This window comes from Pantherophis guttatus, chromosome 4 (genome assembly GCF_059756535.1).
Source record: "Pantherophis guttatus breed Tessera chromosome 4, ASM5975653v1, whole genome shotgun sequence".
NCBI classification, from domain to species: Eukaryota; Metazoa; Chordata; class Lepidosauria; order Squamata; family Colubridae; genus Pantherophis; species Pantherophis guttatus.
This window is the reverse complement of record NC_142066.1, coordinates 96,140,024-96,161,966: the sequence shown is the minus strand read 5'-3', so window position 1 is coordinate 96,161,966 and position 21,943 is coordinate 96,140,024. Positions and strand designations below refer to the sequence as shown.

Here is a 21,943-nt window from a genome sequence, read left to right as displayed (position 1 = left end):
GATGAAAAATAGAGGCTATAGGATCAAGGGGTACAGCAATAGGACTATGCTAATACTGCATGAAAAGTAACAATAATTACTCTTCTATATTATGTAAGTACCTTAGGAAATAGAAAAAAATTGAAAAGTTTTGAAAAAAAAGTAAAAAAGTATAGCAATGTAGTACTACTATAAATAAAAGCTGGCATGAAGTTTATATGCCAAATGTTTCTAAGCATATGGGATTTATTTTTAAAAAATGAAGTTACTGTTTGCCTCAGGCCACTAGAGTCCAATGCTCCATTTGAGTCAATGATGAAATAGTTACAAACTGGTCTATTTTTTTTACACTTCTTATGACAACCAGAACAATATTCTTTCTAATTCAGTCTATTATTTATTTGTTTGATTTTTATCCCACATTTATTATTTTTATAAAAAATTCAAGGCAGATTGTTCCTGATTCTTAAATGCATCGTTATTTCAAAGGAATAAGAACATTGAAATTAGTGATAACATTTTACTCTAAATGTTGTTTAAATGAGGGAATATCAGTGAACAATGATAACTGTAGTAGATTGCTTTCCATTATATAAAAATGCATGCAAATGTAAGCATTTTTGAAAGTTAGATTTTAAAATAAGATAGGGTGGTGATTCCAATTTTTAAGATTTACTTCTGATTTTTTTCAAAATTCACACTGTAAATTTAAATCTAATCATCTGTTCAGTGCTTGCTTACCTCCATCATCTCAAAAATGCTCTCTGGGTCAAGGCTCCCTCTTCCCACTTTTTTCATGCAAGTGATAACACCCTGACTTGTTACAGAAATAAGAAAGCTAGCCAAGGAACATGCTTCTTCCTGAAGAGTGGCGTCGACCACATGTCTATGGCCAATCTGTGGAAACAAAGGCATATATGCTTTACTATATCTGTACTGAACTGTTGGGGTATTAGGTCAAGTTCTAGTGAAGGCTGGGAGTAAAATTGTAAATATAAAATTGTCAAATATAAAGAAACTTCCTACTCATTTCAGGATCAACAAACAAATATATTCCCAAGAATATGCAATACTACTAGCAACACCAAAGTATTAATATGGTTGGTTTGAGAGTCTGCTTGCCATTGTGATTAAGCTGCTGGACTAGAAGTGGGGAACCATGAAGTCTAATCTTGCATTAGGCATAAAAGCCAACTGAATGATTTTGGGTTAATCACTCATTCTCAACTCTCAGAAGAAATTGAAGAGGAATTTTAAGAGATTTTAGACGGAACCCCCAGAATATTAATAGTAATAAAAATAATATTCAAACCAAAAAAACCTAGAAAGTATTAGCATGCTTCGTAATGCAGCTTTCAAACCAATAACCATAACTTCCTAGATGAGCTTCAAGTAATAAGGTTCTCAAAAGTTAAGAGAAAGTATTAATCCCAAGAATACAAACCAGCCATGAGATTTAAGGCTGGGAATTATAGAGGCTAGCGCTGGGAACAAACATATTTTAGGTAATACCAGTAGTTAAAGAAATTTATCAGTAACAGGCTTTTTTCTAAGCAAAGCCTCATTGTCTAAGAAGTGTGCCTTTCTCTAATCCATATTTTACAGGCTATATTAATATGTAAAATCAGATCAAGTCAATTTGGTTGCTAAAGGGAAATGACCAATTAAATGTATGCTGATTTGATGTAAACAATCAAATGAAAAGCTTGATTTGCACATGTCAGTAAAGAGGTTTGTAATCTCATCCTTCTTTAGATGACATTCATTGTCTCTATGTCAATACATCAATTTAAGTTTTACTTAGATGTGCCTTTCTCTCCACCTTTAGCAACAATTCCAGGGAATTTTTATTTTTCTATTATAATGATAATGACAAATCACTTCTGAAAATGCTGCCTAGCAAATCACATGATCCTGTCTATTTAAGTTTCTAGGTATTAAATCCAATCTGAAGACAGAAAGAAAAAAGAAAGTAATTTCTATGTCTTCACTCAATCTATCTGTCTTCAAAACTCTTTTGCTAGATGACCCTGTAATTCAAGGTGAAAATATAGCAATTGGATACAAAATTAGCATTTATTTATTTATTTATTTATTGGTTCGATTTATATGCTGCCCTTCTCCGGAGACTCAGGGCGGCTTACAATGTGTTAAGCAATAGCCTTCATACTTTGGTATATACCTGCTTAGTAGGGCTTTCGGCCCCCCCAAGCGGTGTTCTTTTTATACAAAGTCAGTTTATTGCCCCCACAATCCGGGTCCTCAATTTACCTACCTCGGAAGGATGGAAGGCTGAGTCAACCTTGAGCCTGGTGAGATTTGAACTTGCAGTAATTGCAGGCAGCTGGCAGCTAAGTGCTACTTAACAGCACTTTAGTTCGCTGCACCACGAAGGCTCTTTTCAATTAGACAGAAAATCTTATTAACACCTCGTGATGTTTTTCTCAGGTAAATTCATGAATGATCTTAATATTACACAATCTTTTTATTTTGTGTAATGCTTATAATAATCATGAAAATTATGTTTTAAAATTAAAAGTCTATACAAGTTACACTTAAAGTTACACTTAAAAATATTTTGTTTTAGAAACCAACTCAGTATATACTTTTATAACAAATCTGAAATTATTTATTTATATAAAGAACATTTTATATACTGTAATGTAATTTTAATATATTAATATAAAACACCAAAAAGTATTTTTGTTCTAAACCCTCTTGTCACAAATGACCTGTTCCTTTGCTGAGTTTGCTAGGTCAGGCAGTAAAAAAACATTGTGACAGGAAAAGCCATGCTGGTTCTGATCTTATAAACCACTGCTTTGGGTTTCAGCCATCACAAGCAATTAATTCCCAAAAAGTATTGTCAAAATGTTTTTCAACAGGAAAAAAAAGTCTCTATCCTTTTCTTAAATATAACATAATTATAATAACATTTATATTTATTTATATACTGCCTTTTATTTTAGAGTCCATCAAGGCACTAATTACTTAAAAACAGAATTGAAAAAAAGATCTGGAAAGGCCAATATATATATATAAAAAATCCAACAGAGAAAAATTTAGACCAATATAATTTGCTCACAAAGGACAATTTGAAGCTCCATAAACACACCTTGTGCATTTCTGCATACCTAATTTTATGTCATAACATATCTAAATCTTCATAAATAATCTGCTTCCCAAAGATGTTTAAGGAACAAACAAAATTCAAGAATAAAAAGGAAATTTCTCTACTTGAAGAAGAAAGAAGAACAAAACACCTCGTGTATGGTTTTCAAGATCTTTCCAAGGCTGTGGTCATAAAAAACACAAATCAAATTTTCTGCATAATTTTCAGTTTAAAATAAGCATCACAAGAAAAGTTCTGAATTTTTACAGGCTTACTTTGCTTAAGGTAACAATACAAGGAATATTATAAACACTGAGTCGAATACAGTCAAAAGGATCATCAGACAGTTCAATTTCATGTCCTCCTTCATCCTCCAGAACACGTACTTTGGGGATCCTAAAGAAAACAGAAATGATCATCAAACAATATGACATCCCTGTATATTTTGTTGATTGACCTAACTCCCAACCAAATGTAAGCAATAAGCAAGGACAGAATTTCTATAAATTACAACTGCTTTTGTATTTAACTATATAACCTAACCATTACATAAAGTGATGAACATGTCACTTTAAGGTTCTGTAGTAATAGTTGCTTTTTCCTTCAAAAAGCGGAGATACAGATTCCATATCACCTATCTGTACTTTGGGACAGATGATATTTTTGGATATCCCAAACATACAGGATGATGGTTTATTATAAACTATTTTAGTGTTGAACTAGCATTACCTTGCATTAGACAACTAGTACCATGTGTTGAAGAGCTAGCATAAAATACAGAGCCTGGATAGCTCTGCAGACAAAGGCACTGTAATTTAACACCAGCTGTCTGCAATTAAAGTAAGTTCGAATCTTGCCAGGCTCAAGGTTGACTCAGCCTTCCATCCTTTCTAAGGTAGGTAAATTGAGGATCCAGTTTGTGGGGGCAATAAGCTGACTTTGTATAAAAAATATACAAAAGTATGAAGGCTATTGCTTAACGCACTGTAAGCCATCCTGAGTCTCCGAAGAAGGGCGGCATATAAATCAAATTAAAAAAAAAAAATACTGCTGCTGTTAATTGATCATTAATTGGTGATTGTTTCGGATAAGCTTTTATTAATAAAGTAAAACTAACAAACAACGCTTATAAAGCGTCTTCAAAGGCAACACCCAGGAACCGGAAACACCTCATAGAGGCATGTAGAGATAAAGATTAAAAGCAACACAACCCCATAACATCTCCCCTTTTCTAATAACAGCAACACTTTCTACAACTTGAGTCTATCAGGGGGGCGTGAGCATCTACCACTCCGAGTAACGACTGGCTCTCTCACACTGACTCTCTCACGCAGGCCGGAACTCTTCGCTCGCCATTTTCTGAAGCCTCAGATGTTTGGCTATCACCAGACGCACCAACTTGCTCAGGACTATCATCAATGTCAGACGAGCATTCATTATTATCCTTAAGTAGGTTTGGCTTGGCAACTGGCTCTGACCCACCCACTGGATATGAGGAGTCTGGTTGCTCAGCCACACGCAAGTCTGGTTGCTCAGCCACACACAAGTCTGGTTGCTCAGCCACACGCAAGTCCACACGGTTCCGCTGATATCGGGTTCCTCCAACCTCCACCAAATAGGAACGAGGTGCCACTTATTGTAAACAGGTACCCCTTTCCCAACGGCCAGTCCGATCTCCAGGCAGTGGTCTCATCCGAATTCGTTCTCCCACCTTTAACTCTGGCAAGTCTCTTGCAGATTTATCATATTTGGCCTTCGCCACTTGCCTCCTCTGCCGTAGCCTTTCCAGGACCCCTTGTATCACCACGGGCTCAAGCAACTTATTTGCCACAGGTAAGGACGTCTTTAATCTCCGTGACATTAATCTTTGTGCTGGGCTACTGTCCATACCTTCAGTTGGAGTATTCGTCCAATGTAAAATAGCCTTCCACGGATCGCTACATTCACCATGTGCTTTCCTATATAAGTTCTTAGCAATCTTTACAGCTGATTCGGCTTTTCCATTCGCTTGCGGATAACGTGGCGATGAAGTAATATGATCAAACTCCCACTCAGCAGCAAATTTCTTGAATTGCAGACTTACAAATTGAGGACCATTATCTGTAATCACTACATTTGGTTGCCCGTAACGTGCAAACTGAGACTTACATCTCTTGATGGTGGTCTCAGCTGACAGGTCTGGAAGGAGGTCAATTTCCCAATAATCTGAATAATGGTCCACTATTATCAAGTGCTCTTTCCCTGCATAATTAAACAAGTCCATACTAATGATCTGCCAGGGTCGGGATGGTATCTCGTGTGACATCATAGTTTCTTTCTGTTGCTGATATGCATATTCATTACAGATGGTACAATTACTGACAAAATCCTCAATTTCGCCTCGCATATTCGGCCAGTACAATGTGTCACGGGCTTCTCTATAGCATGTCTCCCCACCAATATGGCTTGAATGGATGTGCAATAACATCTCCGATCTCAATAACTTTGGCACTATAACTCTTGGACCCTTATACAGAATGCCATCTTGTACAGCAATCTCATCTCTGAAGGACCAGTATTCCCTTACAATCATGGGAACTGCCTCTTTCACATCCGGCCATCCACTCAGCACGATATTCTTTAGTGTCTGTAGGGCCACGTCAGTGTCCGTATGTTGCCTCAACTGCTGTAACCGTTGATTCATAACATTAAGATAGTCTGCTTGGTTAATTTTAGCAAAACATATTTATTCCTGTCGGAGCCAACAAACCGTCTGATATTCATGTTCTCCTCCCGTAGCTGTCTGATCTACTGTGGCTCTACTCAGGGTATCGCTGATATACATTTCACGTCCTGGCTTAAAAACAACGTCAAGATTATAATGCTGTAAACTGAGCATCATGCTTTGCAAACGCTTCGGGGCACACAGAAGAGGCTTTTTGAATATAGTTATTAATGGTTTGTGATCAGTTTCAACTGTAATTATATCTCTACCATAAAGGTAATAATGGAAACGCTGGCAGGCAAATACGATACTTAAACATTCTTTCTCAATCTGAGCATAGTTTAACTCTGCTGGCGAAAGCGCACTGGACGCGTATGCAACTGGCTGACCTTCTTGTAACAGACAGCATCCCAGACCGTTCTTACTTGAGTCGCTTTGAATAGTAACCATCTTTGTAACATCATAGTATTTTAATACTGGAGCAGTAGTAACCAAGCATTTTATCTCTTGCACTGCCTGGTCATGTTTAGGGAGCCAGTGCCAAACTGTGTCTTTATTCAACAGACGTCTCAATGGCTGGCACACCTCAGATAAATGTGGCAAAAATTTTGCTAGATATGTAACAAAGCCAATGAATCTCTGCACTGCTTTAGCATCAGTAGGCGGTGGCATGTTCACGATAGCTCTGATCTTGTCTGGGTCCGCTTTTAACCCCTGTGATGTTAAAATATGTCCATGAAAGCGGACTTCTCGCACCTTAAACTGCAGCTTCTTTATACTGAGCCTCAGCTTCACCTGCTTACACCGCTCCAATAGTGCCATCAATTTCCCGTCATGATCATGCTCCGCTTCATCATCAGTGTCGCCACACCCAACTATAAGAATATCGTCAGCTATAGGCTCAATTCCGCTGAGGCCACTCAATAATTCCTGCTGCTTCCTTTGATATGTCTCTGGTGCTACGGAGACACCAAAGGACAGTTTAAGCCACCTCTTTCTGCCCCAAGGAGTCCAAAACGTAGTCATATAACTACTCTCTTCGTCCAGTTTACACTGTAGGAAGGCATCCCTGGCATCAACAAGTGTAAAAACCCGTGCCTTAGGCAGCTTGTGCAAAACATCCTCTAACGTTGGCATTGGGTAATGCGAGCGTTTCAAAGCCATATTCAAAACTTGGGATCGATGCAAATTTGAATCTTTTCCAACTTCCTAATCACCACCATATTACTTATCCAGTCGGTTGGCTCGGCTACTGAAACAATATGTCCCTCTGCTTCATATTTATCCAACTGTGCTTTAACCTGTGCCTTAATGGCTATAGAGACATTGCGTGGGGCACTTTGTACTGGAGGGACAGCGGGATCAAGTTGAAAGTGAACCTCTCCTGGAACGGATGCAATAGGGCCCTCAAACACCTCCCTATAAACTTGGAGGACTTGATGCTTTATCAATGGTCTCCCCAAGGCTTTGGAGTAATAGGTTTCAACATTATGCAACTCCCTCGGAATGGTAAATCGCATCAGTCCCAAACACATTGAGCCTGACAGTAATGGCTTTTGATCTACATCCACATTTTCAAATTCTAATTTGTGAGTAACCCCACGTATGTTACACTCTGTATAAATTTTTAAATGTTTTAATTGGTAGTGAGTTTTAATTGGGCCAAATTTATATATCTTTTAATTGTTTTTTTAATATTTGTACTGCATGTTTTTTAATTTTGGCTGTACACCGCCCTGAGTCCTCAGGGAGAAGGGCGGTATAGAAATTTAAAAATAAATAAATAAATAAATAAATAAATAAATAAATAAATAAATAAATAAATAAAAAAAAAAAAGCCTAGTGACTCCATCAGTTCCCCCGAATATAACTTTAACGTGGCACTACTAGGCTGGAGGGGTGTCTCAGGTGCCAATTTCCTTTTATCCTTTAGGCTCATCACATTGCATGTTGCCCCCAGTCCAACTGACAAGATTGAGTTATATCATTAAATTGAAGATTAACAAACCACTTTTTGCCTTTTGAATGTACTGCACCAATGCATTCTTTCGTATAGATCGCATCTGTGGTAAACAGCAATACATCCTCTGAGTCCGGCGTTTGCTCGACCATATGCAACTTCCTTGCTGCCAGACACACCCCAGCAAAATGGTTCAGCCTCCCACACACCCTACAGATTTTACCATACGCTGGACACCGATCTTTCCCATGTGCATGCGCATTGTCACAGTATTTACACGGTGTGTGGTTGTCTGCTGACAAATTGCAAGGCTTCTGTTTAAACTGCTGCTGTTGCTGATGATTCCTCACATTTGGCTGGTGCCTGGAAGCTACATTAACACAGTTGGTCTGTTTATCTCGCTCCAACGCCATCAGCCGTTTATCTGTAAGTTCAGTAGTCCAACATATTTCTATGGCTAATTGCAAAGTTAAACCATGTTCCCTTAATAAACGGCGGCGTGTACTTTCCTTGGCAACACCCAAAACTATTTTGTCTCGGATGAGTCCGTCTCTCAGGGAACCGTAATCACAGCTAGCCACTCTTTCCTTTAAGCGTGTTACAAAGGCGTCTATCATCTCCCCTTCTTCCTGCATGCAGTTGCCAAAAAGATATCTTTCATATATAACATTCTTATGCAGTCTGAAGAAAGCTTCCAAAGCATCCAAAATAGCCTTAGTATCAGTCCTCTGCTCTTCTGTAAGAGTTAAACTATGCTTATAAACATGAAGACATTCTGCACCCATCAATCTTCTTAATGTGGCAGCTTGTACTGCTGCCGGCTTATCATTTAAGCCTGTTGCCAAAGAGTAATCTTCAAACTCTGCCCTAAAGTTTTCCCAATTAGTGCTAGAGTCCTCACTTACTCGCATGGATTGCGGCAGTGGTATATTATCTGCCATGGTGCTATATTTCTTATTTCAAATGCTCCACTTTCAGGGCCGAACCACTTCTGACACCATGTTTCGGATAAGCTTTTATTAACAAAGTAAAACTAACAAACAACGCTTATAAAGCGTCTTCAAAGGCAACATCCAGGAACCGGAAACATCTCATAGAGGCACGTAGAGATAAAGATTAAAAGCAACACAACCCCATAACATAATGTGTGAATAGGCACAATGACAATATCACATTTGCTTTTTATATACTACTAGCTGATGACCCGGCACTGCCCAGGTATTTTTTCATCCTAATCCCCCCTGCCTCCCGCATATGTGCGTAGACCCCCCCATGGAGCCCGTTTTGGGCTTAATAGGTCTCCCTGCAGCCTCCTGTGAGCCAAAACGGGCTGCCGGAGGGCCCCCGGCCCCTGTTTTTGGCCTACTACACTTCCCTGCATCCAAAACCAGGCCATGGGAGGCTCACACCGCACCCCCTCTGCTCCCTCCACCCCCTGCGCATGTGCGGCAGTGACTGGTGGAAGGCGCGCGCGTATGTGCAACAGAGCTGAGCTGGGCTTTGTGTGCCACCTGTGTGCCAAGACACACACACAAACACCATGAGGGATGTTCAGGATGTCTTACCACCACACTATTTTTTTTCCAGAGAATAAGTCATCTGTGTATCAAGTTTGGCTAAAATTGCTCGACGTCTTCCAGAGTTATGCTGCAACACACACACGCACGCACACCGAGAGGTGGTAAGGGTGTCTTACCCCCACAGTATTTTTTTCCCAGAAAGTAAGTCATGTATGTGTATCATGTTTGGTTGAAACTGCTCGAGGCGTTCCAGAGTTATGCTGTAACACACACACACACACACACACACACACACACACACACACACACACAGACAGACAGACAGAGGGGTGTTAGGGGTGTCTTAACCCCAAAGTGTTTGTCTCCAGAGCTTAAGTCATCTGTGTACCAAGTTTGGTTGAAATTGCTCAAGGCGTTCCAGAGTTTTGCTGGAACACACACACACACACTGAGGGGTATTAGGGGTGTCTTACCCCCCTCAGTGTTTGCCTCCAGAGGGCAAGTCATCTGTGTACCAAGTTTGGTTGGAATTGCTCGAGGCGTTCCAGAGTTATACTTGAACAAACAAACAAACATACATATATAATCCTTTTATATATATATATATAGAAGATGAATAAACAGAAACATATACGACAATATCATATGATATCAAAATGTGTTAACACATTCATGGAAATATCTTATTTATAGCAATGCTGCGAATGAAGCCCTAATCCTCATAGTGTTGAGGTGGTTACATTTTCCTGAAGATATGATCCAGCTTCTTTGAGAGCCTTCCGAAGTTCATGTTCATGCATATACAGAAGACATGAATTGTAATGTCAATTTAGAAGACCTGTTCTGGGAAGAGCTTCAAATTTAGAATTGTAGGTACTTTGATACTTCAAGAGACATCCCTCTGAATTCTCCACACAGTTCTAATAAGCACAGCAGCAGCATTATTAACTATTTAAATTATTACATACATTTGCTCAATATAGTGTAACAATTCTATGTGCAATGATTTGCACTAAAGTAACTATTTTGTATGAGTACAGTCAATTACTTTTTTAAAATAATTTTTAAAAGTTTTTAAAAAAACATTGAACATAGATATGACATCACTGGTTCCAAACATCTTCCGTCACTTTACTATATTGTTGTTGTTGTTGTTGTTGTTGTTGTTGTTGTTGTTGTTGTTGTTATTATTATTATTATATTAATTTAATTTTTATACCGCCCTTCTCCCGAAGGACTCAGGGCGGTGAACAGTCAGAATAACATACATATAAAAATGTGAAATAAAAACAATTTAAAATAATTAAACCAATTTGGCTCATCTGTTAAGATCCTCAGCATAGAATTTAGACAATTTGAAAATTTATGCCAGCCCGGCTTGGTGAAACAGAAAGGTCTTAATTGCACGACGGAAAGTACGGAGATCTGGGATCATTCGTATCCCTGGGAGTATCCTATTCCAAAGGGTAAGTGCCCCCATGGAGAAGGCTCTCCCCCTGGGAACCACCAGTCGACATTGCTTTAGTGAAGGCACCCTGAGGAGGCCCACTCTGTGGGAGCGTACTGGTTGGTGGAAGGTTATTGGTTGCAGAAGGTGGTCTCGTAGGTACCCAGGTCCTAAGCCATGGAGCACTTTAAAGGTAAGAACCAACACCTTGAAGCGCACTCGGAAGACCACCGGGAGCCAGTGCAGCTCGCGTAGGAGAGGTGTTACATGTGAGCGCCATGTCGCTCCCATAATCACCCGCGTGGCCGCATTCTGGACCAGTTGGAGCCTCCGGGTGCACCTCAAGGGGAGCCCCATGTAGAGAGCATTACAGTAGTCCAGTCGGGAAGTGACGAGGGCATGAGTGACTGTGCATAAGGAGTCCCGATCCAGAAAGGGACGCAACTGGTGAATCAGGCGAACCTGATAGAAAGCTCCCCTGGCCACAGCCGTCATATGCTCTTCTAAAGACAGCTGCGTGTCCAGGAGGACACCCAAGTTGCGAGCCCTCTCCGTGGGGGCCAATGACTCGCCCCCAATAGTCAACGATGGTATCAGCTGGCTATATCGGGATGCCAGCAGCCACAGCCACTCGGTCTTGGAAGGGTTGAGTCGGAGCCTGTTTCTCCCCATCCAGATCCGCACGGCCTTGAGGCACCGGGACATCACTGTAAGGGCATCATTGGCGTGGTCTGGGGTGGAGATGTACAGCTGAGTATCATCAGCGTAAAGATGGCACTGCACCCCAAAACCACGGATGAGCTCACCCAGCGGCTTCACATAAATGTTGAACAGAAGAGGTGAAAGTACCGACTCTTGCAGCACCTCACAAATAAGGTGTCTTGAAGTCAACCTCTGCCCTCCTGCCAGCACAGACTGTGACTGGTCAGAGAGATAGGAGGAGAACCACCGTAGAACAGTGCCTCCCACTCCCAGCCCCTCCAGTCGGCGCAACAAGATATCATGGTCGATGGTGTCAAAAGCTGCTGAGAGATCTAATAGGATCAGGATAGAGGAGCAGCCCCTATCCCGAGCTCTCCAGAGATCATTAACCAATGCAACCAATGCCGTTTCAGTGCTGTAACCAGGCCTGAAGCTGGACTGGAACGGATCTAGGTAGACAGTTTCATCCAGGTACTGTGGGAGTTGCTGTGCCACCACACTCTCAACAACCTTTGCCACAAAGCGAAGGTTGGAGACAGGACGGTAGTTTGCTAAAACAGCCGGGTCCAGAGAGGGCTTCTTGAGGAGGGGCCTCACCACCACCTCTTTCAAGGCGGAAGGCAAGAAACCCTCACTCAGAGAAGCGTTTATGATCCTCTGGAGCCAGCCTCGTCTAACCTCTCGGGAAGCCAGATATATTAATACTTAATATTTAATATTACTACTCATATAAACATATAGTTCTTAAGCTTTGTTCATTATTTAAACATAATATGATATTAATACTTTCCCCCTTATTTTTGTATATTTATTCATCTCTTAAACATACATTTATCTATAATAACATCTATATTTTTGTTCTAACACTATACATTTGTCTTGGCTACCCTTTTGTTATCTATCCAATCATAAAATTGTTCCCAGATTTTGTAGTACTTAGTTTCGCTTTTATCCTTGAGTTCCAAAGTGAGTCTGTCCATTTCTGCGCAGTTAAAGATTTTCAGTAATATTTCTTCTTCAGTTGGAATATCTTTCTCTTTCCATTTTTGAGCAAAGGCTATTCGTGCTGCTGTGAGTATATGCAATAATAAATAATTTGTATCTTTCTTGTACTTTCTTTCTATAATTCCCAGTAAGAAAAATTCCAGTTTGACTTCTATATTTGTTGACAAAATTTCTTCCAACCAGTTCTTTAATAAATTCCAAAATTTTTGCGTCTTTGGGCATGCCCACCACATGTGGTAGTAATTCTGAATGGTTTCTCCACACTTCCAGCATATCGAGGATTTCCCCTTATTCATTCGTTCTCCTTAATCTTGGGAGGGGGGGGGAAGGTGCCACCTATAGAACATCTTATAGAAGTTTTCCTAATAGGAGGTTGCTAGTGTGATTTTTAAATTTTTTCCCCGTAAACTTTGCCAATTGTCCAAATCGATATTGTGCCCAAAATATTTACACCAAATTATCATCGTTTCTTTCACCTGTTCCTCAATCATATCTTGTTCTAATAAATATCGATATAGTTTACTTATGGTCTTGCCTTCCCTGCTAAATAAAATTTTATCTAATTCTGATGATTCTTGCTTTATGCCCCATTCCTTTTTATCTTTGCTAAATTTAGATTGAATTTGGAGATACACCCACCATTCCAATTCAATTCCTTCTTCCTTTAAAGTATTTCTCGCTTTTAATTCTCCTTTCTCATTCAAAATATCTATACGTGACAGCTCTTTCTCGTTTTGTCAAGTTTGGATGTGTGTACATTTCTAATGTTGACACCCAATTAGGAATTTCTATATAAATATTTCTTTTTGTTTTTTTTCCAAATATCCAATAGTGCTCTCCTAATATAATGCCTCTGGAAGTACTGATGGACTAAATGTTTTTCCTCCCATAGAATAGCATGCCACCCTGTCTGTAAGTCATGACCTTCTAGTGCCAATAGTCTTGTGCTTTTAAGATGCATCCACTCATTTAGCCAAACCAACCCCGCTGCCTGATAATACTTTGTCCAGTCTGGTAGGCCAAATCCTCCTGTTTCTCTAGCATCTTGTAATAATTTAAATCTGATTCTCAGTCGTTTCCCTTGCCATATGAATTTTGAAATGAGTCTGTCCAAATTTATAAAAAAATCTTTTTTGAGCCGAATTGGTATGCATTGGAATAAAAGCAACATTTTCGGAAGGACATTCATTTTGATGGTGGCTATTCTGCCCGTTAGAGATAGCTGTAATTTCCCCCATTTTTCCAAATCAGATCTAATTTGCGCCATTAATTTGTCATAGTTATTTTCTTTAAGTGTGATGCATCTTGCTGTCAATTGAATTCCCAAATATTTTATTTTTTTCGTAGTCTGAATATTTCTTTTCCTCCAATTCTTTTTTTTTTTTTGCTCTTCAGTCATATTTTTGTTTTATCTTTGTTTATTTTCAGGCCTGCTACTTCCCCATAGTCCTCCAGCACTTCCATCAGCCTAAGACCAGATTGTACAGGCTCTTCAATAATGAATGCAAGATCGTCCGCAAATGCCTGTACCTTAAAACTTTTTTTTCTTACTTTTAAACCTCTAATTTGTTTGTCTTCTCGAATCATTCTAATTAAAACTTCTCATGATAAAAGCAGTGGTGATAGCGGACAACCTTGCCTTGTGTCTTTTTGGATTAAAAAGTTCTTTGTCGTTTCCCCGTTTATCACCACTCTGCCTTCTTGTCTGGAGTAGCTTATTTTAAAAATCTTTATAAATTTTCCCCCAAAATCCATATATTTTAATTGTTCTAATATGAAATTCCATTTAATGTTATCAAATGCTTTTTCAGCGTCGATGAATATCAACACTATCTATTTTTCATTGTGGACTTCATAGTACTCTATCATATCTAAAATAATCCTAATGTTGTTCCTTATATAACTTCTGGGAAGAAAACCGTTTTGATCAGTATGAATCAAATTATCTAAAATTTTCTTTAGTCTTTTCTGCCATAATTGTCATAAAGATTTTATAATCTGAATTTAGTAGGATATCGGCCTATAATTTTTAATATAAGACAAATCAGAATTTTCCTTGGAAATCAATGTGATGAGGCATTGGACTTGCCGTGAACGCTCTTTCTCCAGAGGATGCGGAGTGGGTCAGAAGTGGGATGATCCAGCCCGTCTGGCCAATCACTGAGTCGGATAATCTTGGCCATGCCTCCTCAGGCCTCCATTCCTCCCAGTTTGTTCGACGAAGGCAGATCTGCAAAACAGTCTCAAGCCAAAGAAAGTACAAGAGGAATCGCAGATGGGAGGGGCTGACCCACTCCACATCCTCTGGAGAAAGAGCGTTCACGGCAAGTCCAACGCCTCTTCTCCCACTAGGATGCGGAGTGGGTCAGAAGTGGGACATACCCAAGCTTGTTAACTCGTCGGGCGGGAGGTCTGCGATGGTCGATGCCAAGGTGCCAGGTGTACCTGTTGGAGGACCCTCCTGCCGAAAGCTGCCTCGGCAGAGGCAAAGGTGTCCAAACGGTAATGCTTGATGAATGGGACAGGAGAGGCCCAGGTAGCTGCCCGGCAAATTTCCTCGAGGGAGGACTGTGTGGCCCAAGCAGCGGTAGTAGCTGCACTCCGTGTGGAGTGAGCCGTAATATGACGTGGAATGGGGAGAGATCGTGAGATGTAAGCTTTGGAAATGCAAGCTCGAATCCAACGTCCTATGGTGACTGAGGAAACTTTGGATCCCAAAGACGAAGGTTGAAAAGAAACAAAGAAGGCTTCGGAGCATCTTGAGGATGCGGTCCGAGAAATATATATCTTTAGGGCCCTGCAAACATCAAGGGTCCGCCATTTGCGTTCCAAGGGTTGGGAGGGATTCGGGCAAAAGTTAGGCAGTATATCCTCCTGCTCACGATGGAACCGTGAGTTAATTTTTGGCACAAATGCAGGGTCCAATCGGAGAATTACCCTATCTGGGTGTATCACGCATAAATCTGGCCTGACAGACAGAGTTGCCAGCTCAGAAATGCGGCGGGCCGAAGTCACGGCCACCAGGAAGGCTACTTTCATAGTTAGAAATCTAAGGGAGGCAGTACGGAGAGGTTCAAAGAGTGGGCCCGTCAAGGCTGACAATACATGTGGTAAGTCCCATGTGGGATATCGGTGGACTACGGGTGGACGTAGATTTCGTATCCCACGTAGGAATCTCTGGATAGAAAGGTGGTGAGACAGAGGCACGCCATCCCTGGGTGACAACACCGTGGCGAGAGCTGCGACATGACGCTTGAGGGTATTATGTTCCAGGCCCTTGCTGTAGCCATCATGGAGAAACTCCAGCACCTGCGGAACAGAAGCTGACAATGGATTAATTTCGCGCGCAGAGCACCATGAGATAAATACCTTCCACGTGATGTTGTAGAGTCTGATGGTGGACTCCTTTTTGTCAGCCTGCATCACCTGGATGACGTTTTCTGAGTACCTCGCTTCCCTTCAAGCGCCAAGCGGTTAGGTTGAGCCACTGGGGCTCTGGATGGTGGATTGTCCCTGACTGAGGGACACCTTCTCCGGAGGAAGTCGCCAGGGGTGCGTCGTTGAGAGGGCTACGAGGTCGGAGAACCATGGTCTTCTTGGCCAATAAGGAGCGACGAAGATGACATCCGCTTCCTCGGCTACGATCCTGCGAAGGACCCGCGGGATCAATGGGATCGGCGGGAACGCATAAAGTAGCTCTCGAGGCCAGGGGCAGCGGAGCGCATTCGTGTTCTCCGCCCCCTGCGATGGGTAGCGTGTGAAGAATCGTCGTAGCTGCGTGTTCTCCGGGGATGCAAATAGGTCCACCTGTGGCCGGCCGAATCGAAGACAAATGTCCCAAAACAGGTTGGGATTGAGGCGCCATTCCGATGCGTCTATTGTGGTGCGGCTGAGATAGTCCGCCTGGAGGTTGTCTTTCCCTGCGATGTGATCCGCCCTGAGGGACTGAAGGTGGGATTCTGCCCACCTCCCGAGAAGAAGATCTTCCTGCATCAAGGTCCTGGACCTTGTGCCCCCTTGGCGATTTACGTGGGCTTTCGCCGACACGTTGTCTGTAAGAACTAACAGGTGTTGTCCCTGGACGGTTCGATGAAAGGTCTGAAGGGCCAGGCGAATGGCTCTGAGTTCCAGTAGGTTGATACTGGACCTTGCCTCCGTTGGAGACCACCGCCCTTGAGCGACCTGGGGACCCAGGTGCGCGCCCCAGGCAGTCAGACTGGCGTCTGTAGTTATAATCAGAGGTTGCACGTCCAAGAAGACTCACCCTTTGTCCAGGGCCGGGGACAGCCACCAGTGCAAAGATTGGCGTACCGACAGGGGGACCCTGATCCTGGATCTGGAGGCCGCTGTCCGTGTCCGTTGATGAGGGAGCAGCAGCCATTGAAGGCTGCGGGCGTGAAGCCGAGCCCAGGGAACTATGTCTGTGCATGATACTAGTTTCCCAGTAGGCGTGATAAGTCTAGTTTGGTAACTGTTGGGTCTCATAAAAGATGACGAATCAGGGACCTGAGGTTGTCTTTCCTCTCCTGCGAAAGGAATACCTGCCCTACCTGAGTGTCTATAACCGCCCCTAGATGAGTTAGGCGAGTTTGCGGGTCCAACTGACTCTTGGGCTTGTTGACTAGGAACTCATGACTCTGCAATATTTGCAATGTGAGATACACATTGGTCCTGGCTTTGTCGAGGGACGAGGCTTGTATTAAAATATCATCCAGATAAGCCTGAATTCGAATCGGTATTGACCTCAGGTGGGCTACCAAGGCTGCCAGGATCTTGGTGAAGCTGCGCGGAGCTGATGCCAGGCCAAATGGAAGGGCCCAGTATTGTAGGTGATGCCCCGCGTAGCTGAACCGGAGGTACCGCCGGTGAGCTGGCTCTATGGGAATATGAAGGTAAGCCTTGGAGAGATCGATGGAGGCTAGAAAGTCTCCGGGCCTTATTCCCTCTAGGATAGATTTCAGCGTACTCATTTTGAACTTGCGGTACACTAAATGAGTGTTCAGGGATTTTAGATTTAGAATCGCCCTCCAGCCCCCCGAGCGCTTCGGTACCATGAAAAGGATCGAGTAAAATCCCTGTCTCCATTGCTCTCGAGGAACCTCCTCCACAGCGTTGATCTCCAGGAGGTGCTGAATGGCGAGCTCCATAAGATGGCGCTTGATGAGGGAACTGGAGACAGGGCAAGGTACGAAACGGCTCGGAGGGCGGGAGAGGAATTCCAATGGGAGGCCGAATTCGATGGTATGAAGGACCCATTGGTCTGTTGTACTGCGAGCCCATTCGGAGAGAAACAGGCTCAACCTTCCCCCAATGGGAGCTGTCAAGGGCGAGTCATTTTTGGCGGCGGAACTGACGTCCGCCAGTTCCACGAAAGGGCTGTTTCTGAGGGGCGAAGGATTTGGGTTTATCTCTAAAGGAACCTCTATCCTGGGAACGAAAGGAACCCTGTGAGTAAGACCTCTGACTAGGACCCTCCTGAGGAAAATTGCGAGCCGGTTGCCTACGGTAGTAGGGGGTGGCTCTATGATCAGCCCGTCTAGTAATGGAAGGCAAGACCTTCATTTTATCCCTATCCTCCACTAACAATGGTTCAAGGGAATCGCCAAATAATTTAGACCAAGAATATGGTGTAGATGCTAGGCGCCATTTGGCCTTGAGGTCAGCGTGCCAAGGTTTCAGCCATAAGAGGCGACGGGAAGTGACCGAAGAAGCCATAGCACGCGAGGCAAATTTGGCCGCATTTAGTGTGGCATCAGAGGCGAATTGTGTGGCAGCTATTATCTTATTCAAGTCCTGGTGGACTCTGGCATCCTGTGCTGGTAAACGGGACTGTAGTTGTTGAAGCCATAACAATGATGACCGGGAGAAGAACGAGGCCGCAGTGGCGGCCTGGATTGCCCATGCTGAGGCTTGGTGAGCTTTCTTGGAAGATGAATCAAACTTACGGTCCTCCGGCTTGAGGCCCTCTGAAGTGTCCCCCGAGAGGAAAGGAGACGACGAGGAAAGCGCTGCCACTGGGCCATCGACATCAGGGACCTGCAAAAGGTTAGTCAGGGCAGGGTCCATGTTGTAATTCCTGCGATCATAGCCACTAGGAGTAGGGAGAGAAGTTGGGTTAGTCCATTGTTTGCGAACCACATCAGTGAAAAGTTTTGGCGCTGGAACAAAAAGTTGTTCAGCGACTGGTTCAGAAAATATGCCCTGACTGGTGGAGGCAGAAGAGGTTGACGGGACAGAGATAGGGTCAATCAGGCCCGAAGTGACTTTGGCCTTGTGAAGCAGCGACTTAAAAAGTCCCTGGGGGAATAACCCCGTAAAGGCGGGCACATCTGGAGCAGTGGATTCGTCATCAGATAAATCCACCTCCCTCTGAGGTTCATCCTCTAGTTCTATGTCAGCACTGCCCCTAGATCTGGTAGGTGAGTGGTCAGGGGACCCTATGAGACTGGCATCAGGGGAAACTCTTGATCTTCTCGAATGGAGGCTTTCAGATACAAGAGAGGCAGAACGGTGCTCCCTGATGCCTGCTTGAATGCCATGAGAAATGGCCCTGGCAATTAATATTTGTACTGACTCTGGGAGATTCTCCAGATCTGACTTAGGTTGAGTATTTGATGGTGGATCCTGAGTCGAGATAGAACAATCAAAGGGGTCCCCCTTCTGTCTAATAGGAGAGCCCTAAAGGCTGTCCTGCCGTTCTGGAGAGAGGGCCCTGGTTAAATCAACTTCATCTGAAACCCCCGAATCTAGACCGGTGTCCAGAGTTGGCTTATCTCTATGAGTTTGGACAGTCAGTTCAGAAGCATGCTGATGAGATTTTTTAACATGTCCTGATTTTGAAGAGGCCTTACGGCCAGAATCGATCTTGCAAGATGACTGGTCTGCCATGGCGATGGTCAGGCTGTAATACAGCAGGAAATCTGTACACAAATGGAACAATGGTAAAGGCATCAGCAATATTATCAGCAGTATCAATGTTAGTAGCAAAAAAATTAAGAAAAATAGACAACATCATCAAATTTAATTCCACACATATGTGTAATCCAGAAACAAAACTTGGCAGTTGTTAGGCCAGAGGAATGAAGCCTAATCAAAGAGGCCGCTGTAGCAGTTAACTATCAGAAGGAAAATCCTTTGTTTGAAGACAAAATGGCTGCCCGGGAAGAGACCTCCAGGGCCAGTCAAAATGGCCGCCAAGGGTTGGAATCAATCACCGAAGATAAACCAAATCCATTTAAACCAGACCTGCTTCTATTTTTTTTTTTTTAAACACAGCAAAATGCCATCATCAGCATTGGAAGCAACGAGTAGCTTATCGAATGAGAAGTCCAGGCAGGTCTCAGCAGCCAATTAGAAAGGGCGTGCAGAAATGGCGGTGGCTGTAATAATGGCTGCAAAATGGCGGCAACAGAAATTGGCGGGGAAGCGATAGAGAACCTCCCACGCCAAGCCAACAGTGGCAGGAGTCAAGGCGCCGCCTTCCCTGCGCGCTGGGAAAGACGGCGGCAGCAAGCAGAGCCGGAATGAAGTGCTTGAGTTAGTCGAGCCGCTTTCCGGCTTTTCCGACCTCCAGCTGATGAGCGCTGAGGCGGAAATTGACAGTGGAGCGAGGCGGCGATGTCTGAGGGGGAAACGAAGCGCCGGTCTCCGCAGCGCAAATTCACTCTTCCCGCCCCTCAGCTGATGAGCGCTGAGGCGGCGGCTGTCCGTAGAGCGCGGGGGCGGCGTTTTCAGCCGAAACTGAAATGGCCCGCACGCACAGCGCTAGAAAGAATGGGGGCTGAAGGGAAATTCGAAAAAAAACTCACGTCCCTCTGGTGATTGAAAGGCAACGGAGGCAGCCCTGAACGCTGAGGCAGCGTTTTAAGCTGAAAACCCCCAACTGCAGAAACGATCTCAATTTTGGTCAGAAGTGAGAGACTCAGCGAAGTGACTGGTCAGAACCACTGAGTCGAATAAACTGGGAGGAATGGAGGCCTGAGGAGGCGTGGCCAAGATTATCCGACTCAGTGATTGGCCAGACGGGCTGGATCATCCCACTTCTGACCCACTCCGCATCCTAGTGGGAGAATGTTGCTTCTTTCCATGATTCAGGTATCTTAGCTTCATTAAGTACATCATTATACACCTCTAATAACTGTGGGCTTAATAATTCCTGGTGATTTTTGTAAATTTCTGAAGGTAGACCTTCTGGGCCTGGCACTTACTTTTTTGTTTTTTGATTGCCTCAGATATCTCCCATGCTGTTATCTCATTATTTAATAAATTTTTACCTTCCTCCAAGATTCTGAGCAATTCTGTTTTTTGTAGGTATTGCACTATCTTACCTTCTTCTATCTTCTCCTTATCCTTGTATAGTTTTTTTAAAAATTCATATGCTACCTTCCTCTTTGTCTCATTTTGATAAATTAACTCTCCTTCTTCATTATGTAATTTACTAATCTAGTTCTTTTTTTCCCGTTTTCTTAGTCTATAAACCAGCCATTTTCCCAGCTTATTTGCATTCTCAAAGAAATTTTGTTTAATGCTTTTAATTTGTTGTGCCATATTTTCCTTTTCAATGATATTTGTGTTTAATTGTGTTTATTTGTTGTTTCAATTCCCATTTTATGGGTTCTTTCTATAGCTCTTTTTCCAGTTTGCTAAGATCTTCCTCTAAATTTTTTTTGCCATTGTATTTTTTGTTTGTTGTCTTTCGCCATGTATGATATTGCGATGCCCCTCATAAAAGCTTTTGCCGTGTCCCACAGGTTCTGATTGTTCGTGTCCTCTTTTTTATTACTGTGAAAAAACATACTCATTTGATCAACCATCTTTAATTTAAATTCATTTTGATTCAAGATTGCTCTTTTTAGGGTCCACCTCCTTATCTTTTTTGCCCTTTCCATTTAATTTTAATGGGATTGTGATCTGCCCATGAATTTATGTCAATATTAATTTCCTCAATTCCCAGATTCAAATCTATTGATGCCTAAACCCTATCAATTCAAGACCAAGATTGATGTCTACCTGAATAATAAGTATATTGTTTCTTATCCCCATTTCTTTCCCTCCAACAATCCTTTATGCTCAGTTCTTCTACCATCTTGAAAAATGAATTAGGTAATATCCTTCTAACACCTTTCTTTCGTCTGTCATTTCTCTGTCTTTCTTTCGTCTGTCTAGTTCTCTATCTACAATCGTATTAAAATCACCAATTATCACATTCTAAGTCTCTAATCATGTTATACAGTTTCTTATAAAATAGTTTTTGGCCCTCATTTGATGTGTATATTTACAATTAACATCAGTTTTTTCCCATCCACAGTTAATTCTATTATCAATATTCTGCCCTCTTCATCTTTATACATTTGTTTGGCCAAAATACCCTCTTTTACATATATTACAATTCCCCCTTTCTTCTGTTGTGATGAAGATATGAACATCTTTCCTAACTTAGAGCATTTTAATAGGTACTGATGCTGCTTTTTTATGTGCGCCTCTTGCAGCACTATTATATCCACATTTGTCTTAT

General features: G+C 42.4%; 1 protein-coding gene across 1 annotated transcript in view; it reads right to left on the bottom strand.

Annotated features, from left to right (window-relative positions):
* Positions 1-21,943, bottom strand: part of EXOSC7 (exosome component 7) — a 179,916-nt gene that overhangs the window by 1,176 nt on the left and 156,797 nt on the right. The window contains exons 6-7 of the mRNA XM_060685953.2: positions 3,367-3,487; positions 721-876 (exon numbers count right to left, since the gene is read on the bottom strand). Of these exons, the coding sequence (XP_060541936.1) occupies positions 721-876; positions 3,367-3,487 (277 nt within the window). The remainder of the gene's footprint in view (positions 1-720; positions 877-3,366; positions 3,488-21,943) is intronic.